The 8,945-nt window shown below is 50.1% G+C and overlaps 1 protein-coding gene across 1 annotated transcript; it reads right to left on the bottom strand.

Moving 5' to 3' along the window:
• Window positions 1–2,131: 2,131 nt before the first annotated feature.
• Window positions 2,132–8,644, bottom strand: LOC121529771. The gene has a single exon (XM_041817727.1). It carries the CDS (start codon window positions 7,637–7,639, stop codon window positions 2,132–2,134), a length of 5,508 nt encoding a protein of 1,835 aa, XP_041673661.1. The 5' UTR covers window positions 7,640–8,644.
• Window positions 8,645–8,945: the final 301 nt, after the last annotated feature.

The following is an 8,945-nucleotide window of genomic DNA, read 5'->3' as shown; positions in this document are numbered from 1 at the left end:
GCTGCACTGCGTGAGCGTATCGCGGAAGAACACAACCGATGGCTTTGGCGGTTGTTGTAGTTTGTTGGAGTGGGGCGGATTAAATGTACACACGGAAAATACCGTCTTCGTACAGTGTTAAATTAGAATAGGACTTAATTCTACGGGGGGAAAAAGCAAGTGCCGCTCGGAGAGCGGAGTGGAGACTCTTAACAGTGCGAGAGAGCGAGATGAGAGCGATCTGGAAGAACTGTTCTCACGACTGTTTAGGCCCCCAGGGCCGGTGGACTAGAGTGGACTGGCGGACTGGAATTGGGCCGCTTTGGCGTGTACATTCTCCCCCCCCTTGCGAGGGCGAGCGTAGCAAAGGATTAATGACGCTGATTTAGGCGTGTCCCTTCACGTTTATTTAGGAACCCGGGTCTGATTACCTCGGGGTATACATCCGAGCCTAACACCAGTGAGACTGTTGTCGGGCGATGGAACCTAGTCGGCAAGACGGATGTCTTTGAAATGGGCGCGCATGTTGAGGTGGCCGCATTGTCGTCGGACACGGCTAGCAAATCGGAGCAGCTCTCATCGCACTTCTCCACCTTCTCCCAGAGTGCCCGAATTTGGTCCCGATGGATTTCGCACATGTATTGGGAGCCTATTTCCGTTTCTGGGGCGCCCGGGGTATTTATGTTAGCCTCAAATTGGCTAATTCGATCTGTTGTGGCGATGAACTTTTTCAGTCTGCCTCTGTGAAGGACCGGGTATTGTATTGACGGATTCGTGAAATGGAGTGGGCGGAGTTGTCCAAAAAAAAAGCCCGGCTATCGTGGCGGATGTCGGCCGTAGAAGTTGGATGGGGGTGGTTGCAGCTGGAAATTCCCACAAGTCCAAAAAAGAAGAAAGCGGCGAGATCGACTTCACGATGGGATGGCACTTTATTGGCTCACTTCAGATTTTAGATTAAGTTAAACTAAGTTAAAACTAAAGAGGAACCCAAACTGGACCGCGGAGTGGTGGGTTTCGCCGGGAGCGGGAGAGCACCGGAGAGCGGGAGTGCAAGCGGGAGTGCAAGCGCCAGTGCAGCGCTCGCTCTTACACTGCCGCTCGAAACTAAGCGCCCTTATGGCGCGAACATTCTCCCCCCCCTTGCGGCAGCAAGAGTCAGGATTACTCCTCGTGGCATACTCCGGAGACGGTCCATCCAAACACGGTGCTCTGAGCGACGGGCAGCCCATCTTCCAGCTTCAGGAACCCCGGTTGGATCAGCTTGGGGAACAAGTCTGACCCCAACGCGAGGGAAATGGTCGATGGGCGATGGAACTGTTCATCCGCGAGCCGGATATCCTCGAACTTGGCCCGGATGGTGTCACTCAGAGCCCGTACTGGCGTGCGAATCCTAAGGCTGGGATCGAGCCTTAAAACGACGTCGAGCCTGAAGTCGCCCGTGCGGGATCGGATGGTCGCCGTGCAGACCTCCTCCTCGCCTGTCTGCGTGACGGGCAGCCGGTATGCCGTCGCCAACGACCGGTCAATACTGCTGACCGCCATGCACGGGTCGATCAGGGCCCCCATCTCAAACGTGGTGCTCCCGGTGTCGAGCAGCACGCAGGCGGTCGGGAGGATGTGAACCACCCTCTGTCGCAGATAAGCCGCCACGGTCGGAGATGGAGTGGGGGCCACTGAACGCGCTGGTTCCCTTGGGACGGGATGGCGAGCCGGCGCTGGAGTGGGGGCCGCCGGCCGAGCAGGATCACTGGAGACGGGCTGACGAGCGGGGCGTTCGGTGCGTGGACGAGAGGTTGATGGCACCGCCTCGTGCATGTGGAGCAGGGTGTGATGATCCCCCCCGCACGTTTTGCATCCCTCGGTGCTTCGGCAGGTCCCTCCTGAGTGCTCGTGGGCGAGGCAATTCGAGCAGTACTTATTAATCAGCACTGCCCGAAGGCGCTTCTCAGCGCTCAGTTTCTGGAACCTCTTGCACTTCCGAAGAGGATGGATGCCCCGGCAGACTCGGCAGCGGTAGGATTGAATACCTCGGGTACGTCTGCTATCCAAATCCTGGGCTGTGCGGGGACGCGGCACCATTATGTTGAAGTTGTTCTGCGAGGAAAAGAGACAAAAAGTTGGCTTAGTATGTGACCTCGCAGACGGAAATAGATTAATGGCTGGAAGTAGCCGGTTCCTTGCTCTCCATAGGGAGAAGGATAACCTTATGCACGGGCCGTTTTATTGTGCCGCGCGCCGTACGGACTTCAGCCACTCGAACTCGGCCATCGGCTCCGGGGAAAACAGAAACAATTCTGCCGAGCCGCCATTCGTTCGAGGGCAAATTATCCTCCTTAACTACCACCATATCGTCAATTTTGATGTTTCGGGTCGGAAATTGCCATTTGTTGCGTTTGTGGAGTTCCTTGAGATACTCCTCTTTCCACCGCGCACTAAACTGCTGATGTTGGGCTTTCAAATGTTGCCATCGATTGATTATCGACTTGGCTTCGCCCTTTATCTCAGGCTCAGCCGTGGAAAGCAACGGCCCGCCAATCAGGAAATGGCCAGGCGTGAGGGCTAGCAGATCGGAGGGATCTTCAGACATCGGGGATAGGGGTCTGGAGTTGAGGCAAGCTTCGATCTTGGCTAGGAGCGTCGCAAGTTCCTCAAATGTATACTTGCGCGTAGCCGTGGCTTTATAGAAAAGAGTTTTGAAACTTTTCACCCCTGCTTCCCACAGACCCCCCATATGCGGAGCCCCGGGCGGGATGAAGCGCCAGTCAAGTCCCTGATGGCTGTGTACATCAGTCACAGACTCTTTGACGGCTTGAAGGAAGTCCCGAGAAAGTAGAGAAGCTGCCCCCACAAACGTCTTGCCATTATCAGAATGAATCCGCCTTGGGCACCCGCGCCTAGCTACGAAACGAGCGAAGGCGGCTAGGAACTTTTCGGCGGTGAGATCGGATGTCGGCTCTAAATGGATAGCCTTCGTGGAAAAACACACAAATACACATACATATCCCTTGGTAATGAGACACGCTCTCCCGGTATAGTTTTTAATCTCGAACGGCCCGGCATAATCAATGCCCGTATATGTAAAAGGCCTCGAGAAGGACACTCTGTCCTTTGGAAGATCGCCCATCAGCTGAGTTTGCAGTCTCTTTTTGTAAATCGTGCAGATCTTACACGGATTCACCACTGCCTTGACCAGATTCTTGAGTTTAGGAATCCAATACTTCGATCGGATCAGGCGAACGATCAACTGACTACCGCCGTGAAGAGTAATCTGGTGGGTGAATTGGACGAGAAGGCGAGACAGTCTACAGCCGTAGGGCAGAATTATTGGATGCCGTTCATCATACTGGAGGGCTCTAGAAGCTGTGACGCGACCACACGCCCTTAGGAGGCCGAGTTGGTCCGTGAACGGAAACAAGTTTAAAATTGGACTTGCCCCCGGAAGGGGCTTCTTCTCTGCCAAGTGCTTCAGCTCTTGGCCGTATGCTCGACGTTGCGCGATGGAAATCAGCGTTTGTTCTGCCTCTCGGATTTCTTCCCTCGTGGGTCGGGAAGTAGAGGAGATCGCGCCCTTACGGCAGCGGCTAAGGAAGCGCCGAACATACGCCAGGACTCGCAGTGCTTTGTCCAGTTTAGAGAAGCGTTCGAGAAATTCGTCAGAAGGGACCTGGCTGAAATGCACCTTCACCGCGCGCTGCTCGAGCTCTGTGTTCGGTTGCACAATGCTTTGGGCTGGCCACAGCTCTTGTGGCCCTTGCAGCCACTCTGGCCCGTGCCACCAAAGTTGACTATCCGCTAACTCGAGTAGGGACACGCCTCGACTAGCTAAATCGGCGGAATTTTGTTCGGATCGAACGTGTGCCCAGCAGTCGACTGGTACTGCCTGCGTTATCTTGGCCACTCTGTTGGCAACAAACGTGGTCCAGTTGCACGCCGGCTTCCGTAACCAGGCCAGAACGATGGTCGAATCGGTCCAGCAGCGTATGTCGGAACTTGGTGTGGGCATATTAGGAAGAATAGCCGTTACCATTTCGGCTAACAACACGGCGCCACATAGCTCTAGCCGTGGAAGGGACACGGTCTTGACGGGAGCGACTCGGGTCTTGGATGTGAGGAGGTTAGAAAGTATTTTCTGACCCACCTCGACGCGCACGTAGATCGCCGCTCCATAAGCCTTTTGGGACGCATCACAGAATCCATGATACGCCACTTTGATCTCAGGCTGAAAACAGACCCATCTCGGGACGCGGATCTGGTTGAGGTCGGAATACTCATGAAGAAACGCCTGCCACCTCTGACTCATTTCGCTGGGAAGCTTATCATCCCAGCTGAAATCTTGTAGCCAAATCTCCTGCATAAACATTTTGGAACGTATTATAAACGGAGCGAGCCATCCGGCTGGATCAAACAACCTCGCGATTTGGGACAACACCTCCCGCTTTGTAAAGGAGGGTTCCACCACTATTTCTGGCGGCACGAAGTAGAATTCGTCGGACTTAGCCCTCCATCGAATCCCGAGCGTTTTGGCCGTGCTTTCGGTATCGATATCGAGGAACTCGCTATGAAGGAGGTGTTCGGCCGGAATATTTTGTAGTATGCTCGTGTGGTTTGAAGTCCACTTCCTCAACGGGAAACCAGCAGAGCTAAGAGCTGCTTGTAGCTCTTGGATTGAACTATGGGCCTCAGATATGGAATTTGCCCCTGCCAGAACGTCATCGACGTACATATGTTGTTGAAGAATGTGGCTGGCTTTTGGAAACGCCCCTTGGACATCCTCTGCTAGCTGCTGCAGCACTCGAATAGCGAGGAAGGGCGCACAGTTGACCCCGAAGGTAACTGTTTTCAACTCAAAGTCTCGAATATCCCCCTCCTTATCTCGGAACAGGATTCTTTGAAAGGGTGTATGTTTCGGATCGACCCAGATCTGACGGTACATCTTTGTGATGTCCGCGCTGAACACATATTGGAAATATCGCCATTTCAGAATTTGAATGGTCAGATCGGATTGCAGGACTGGACCAGCATGAAGAATATCATTTAAGCTGGTTCCATTCGCAGATGGACTGGAGGCGTTAAATACAACGCGAAGCTTTGTCGTAGTACTTTCGGGCTTGATTACCGCGTGATGTGGAAGATAGTAAGTGGGGGAACTATGAGTCGATGGAACTTCGTGCATATGACCCAGATCCAGATACTCCTGAATCACGCTGTCATATTGCTCTTTTAACGGAAAGTCTCTTTTTAAACGATTCTCGTTTCGAAGAAACTGAGCTAACGCAATGGACCTTGAATATCCCAGATCGGACCCCGAGTTTTCGGGGTCGCAGAATGGGAGCGTAACCACGTACCTCCCGCTTGCGTCTCTTTTGGTAGTCCGGAGGAAGTTCCTTTCGCAATAGGAATCCGACTCTTTCACCATCTGGAATGGTAGATCCTCCACCTCCCAGAACTTGCTAAGAAGCGAGTCTAACGAATCTTCCTTTTGGTGGTGTACTTGAGTCGTGAAGGATGCGACTCTGTTGGCCTTAGTATTGGAGATCGGCCCGGTAAGTACCCAGCCGAAGATGGTCTCTTGGCCTAGGAGGGAGCCACAAATGTTTCTCCGAGTGCCTTGCATCATCACCGACGGTAGAATATCAGCTCCGATCAGTAAATCGATTTGGGAACTTTCAAAGAAGTTTGGGTCTGCCCATTGGAGATCGGGCAGGTCTTGCAAAGAATTCCTGGGAACTGGATGGGAGGGCAGTTTGCCCGCTAATTCCGGAAGGACATAGGCTGCGGTATCTAGTTGAAGACCCGGCTTAGTAGGGGAGCGGATAGCAAACTGGCAGAGTCTCGTTGACTCTGCCGAAACCGATTGGTTTAGCCCTGAGACTTGTGTTTGGGTTTTTCGGAAAGGCAACTTAAGGAGTTTGAACATGCGTTCGGAGATGAAGGTGGCTTCCGATCCCGAGTCGAATAAAGCTCGGGCTCGGTAGCTCGTGCCCAGATGGCACACGTCAACAATTGCCGTGCTCAGCAGGACGGCTGTAGTATTTGCAGCGAAATAATTTTGCACCGTTGAGGTGCTCGCGGATGCATTGCGACTGGAGGATTGTTGCGCCGAGGGCGCCGAGGTTGGAGAGCTCGTGGGTCGAGCGTTTGAGGAAGTCGTGCTTGAGGAACTGGGGGAGCCGCGATGCAGCAATGTATGATGCCTCCCCCTACACGTGAAACAGCTATGTGTGCTCGTGCAATCACGTAGCTGGTGGCCTCTAGCGAAACAGTTCAGGCATAGCTGCTTCTTTTTGATGTAGCCGGAACGCGCGTCGACAGACATGTTGAGAAAGCGCGGGCACAATCTGATTGGATGATTTTCCTTAGAACATAAGTCACACCCCTTTTGTTTGGGGGTGACCTTGGTCTCGAAGGATTGCAGCCTTTTGGGAACTGACTGAGTCGGCTTCATATCCTCGATAGCCTCAAGTGTCCGATACCTTTCGCTTAGGAAGGTGTTCATCTCCTCCCAAGCCGGAATTTCGGACTTCGAAGTTAGCGACTGTTCCCATAAGGAAAGGGTTAACTTTGGCAGTTTGCTGGCGCACAGGAAGACCAACAGACAATCCCAGTTGTCAGTGGAGATATTGGAATGTGCTAGCGCTGTTAGACACCCCTGAATCGTAGACTGCAGCTCCTTTAGAGCATGTCCCGACTCTTGAGAAATGGAGCTCAAGTTGAACAAAAGCTTGAGTTGGCTGTTGACTAAAAGTCTTTTGTTTTGGAAACGGTCTTGAAGCGCTGCCCACGCTGACGCGAAGCCGTCATTTGTAAGCGGGGATTTGGACACTATGGCCTTTGCCTCGCCACTAGTTTTGGTGAGGAGATGGAAAAGCTTCTCGACCGGTGTCAGCCTGGGGTTGTTAACATAAACTGCCGTGAACAGGTCCCGGAAAGTGGGCCATCGGAGGTAGTCCCCATCGAAAACTTCTGTATCGCAGGGCGGTAGCCGGCAACCGGACGAAATAAGCGGTTGAGAGGGAAGAGCTGGATCGGCTTGAGGCGTCACTCTGTCTAGCGTTTCGCTAATCTGAGCTGCACATGTCTCGTATACGGAGTAGCAATAGTCATACTTTGCTTGTAGGAGAGGTAAGGTGCTGAGGGATCCTTCCTGGGCAATGAGGTCAGAGCAGATTTCGTACTCTTTTTCAACCTTCTCCCATAAGGCTCGCACTTGCTGCAGACGGACTTGCAATGTGTGTGAAGATTGCGAAGCCTGACCAGGAGTATTGATTTTGTCTTCGAAAGCGCTGACGCGATCGCTCACAGCGATGAATTTGTGCAACGCAGCGGTTGCGGCCGTTGGCTGCTCGGCTACCGACATTTTCCTACTAGCGCGCGTGACCCTCAGAAATTTAGTCCCGGATGCAGAGGGATTCTCTGGCTGTTCCACAAGTGAAGATTCGCTCGACGCTTTCGCCACCGGTTTGGAGACGACAATTCTCGGACTTGTTTTTGAGCCCGTCGTTGGGCGATCTCTGATCTTTGGCGTGGCACTCGAGCTTCTAGGTCTCGGGCTAGCGGACTTGGGCACTTGTTTGACGCGAGAAGGCAGCGGAGAGGAAAGGGTGGTCTTTGTTTCCTTTTTTGGTGTCGGCGTTGGCTTCTTGTCACCCTCAACGGGCATACTCAGCTACGCTGTTTAAATCGGAAGGCCTTCCCGCCGCCAAAAAATTAAGGAAACGAATAAAAAACTGACCCGCAGACTCGGTTTGGAGCAAATTAGCTGATATAGCTAGAAAAATAGCTAGAAAATAGCGACCGGTTACGAAACGCTTATTGGAAAAAATAGCTAAATATAGCTATGAGTTACGGAAACAACAAAAAATAGCTGAATGCCCACTGACAAAAATATAGCTAAATATAGCTAAGAGTTCTGGAAACAGCAAACAATAGCTGAATGCTCCCTGACGAAAAATATAGCTAAATATAGCTAAGAGTTCTGGAAACAGCAAACAATAGCTGAATGCTCCCTGACGAAAAATAGCTAAATCTCGCTGAGAGAATCAACCCAAACGACTAAAAAGGCTGAATAGCTAAACACAAAAAAAAAACAACCGAAACAATGGAAAAAAAAACCGACACATCAACCGCAAGAAAAACTTCGACAATCAATTTTAAAAAAAATTAAATAGCCAAAAAAAATTAAATGGCTGGTGGTACGATAGCCTAGGAGCAGAATTTAGATTTGGAATTCTCTGGCAAAAATTTTTCTGTAATTTAGGAACACAATCGAAGTTTAACCACTTTTGCGACACAAGAAAAAAGAAGCCAAAAAAAACTAGCTGAAAAACGAATCTAAAATAGCTATCGACCTTGAAATTTTCTTTGACGATTATTCGAAAAATATTAATTTTTTTTTTTTTTTTTGCTCGATTTTGAATTCCCGTATGGATGTAGGATTGGTGCCGTGTGTTTTGCTCGTTACTATTTGAATCGTGTAAGTGCCTATGCTTGCATATGAACAAAACGGAGACAAAATAAAAATTGCCCAAATATATGTATGTGTGTATATGGAGTTCGATGCTTAGCACAGAATAGCGCTAAGCTCTGCTCATGTATGTATGTATGTATTTGATGGAAAAATTTTGGCTGCTCGCAGAATAGCGGGGAGCTTATGTATGCGAATATATATGTATGCTTTTGAAAAATGTGGAAAAAAAGTAAAAATATCTAAAGGGAAAAAATTTTTAAACACTTTATATTTTAAAAATTTCAAAAAAGTTTAGGGTTATTTTTTTTTTTTTTTTTTTTTTTATTTTTTTTTTTTTTTTTTTTTTTTTTTTTTTTTTTTTTTTTTTTGGTTTGAATATAAATACTTTAAATAGGAAAATGAAAATGGGAAAGGAAGGGGTAAGATAAAAAATTTGATTAATATTATTTTTTTTGTTAAAAGGGGGGGGAAGGGGGGGGTAGATTAGGGGGGAGGGGAG

Source organism: Drosophila eugracilis, unplaced genomic scaffold, assembly GCF_018153835.1.
Source record: "Drosophila eugracilis isolate 14026-0451.02 unplaced genomic scaffold, ASM1815383v1 contig_1873, whole genome shotgun sequence".
Classification (NCBI taxonomy): domain Eukaryota; kingdom Metazoa; phylum Arthropoda; class Insecta; order Diptera; family Drosophilidae; genus Drosophila; species Drosophila eugracilis.
The sequence above is the reverse complement of the archived record's forward strand: the minus strand, read 5'-3'. Positions and strand labels throughout refer to the sequence as shown.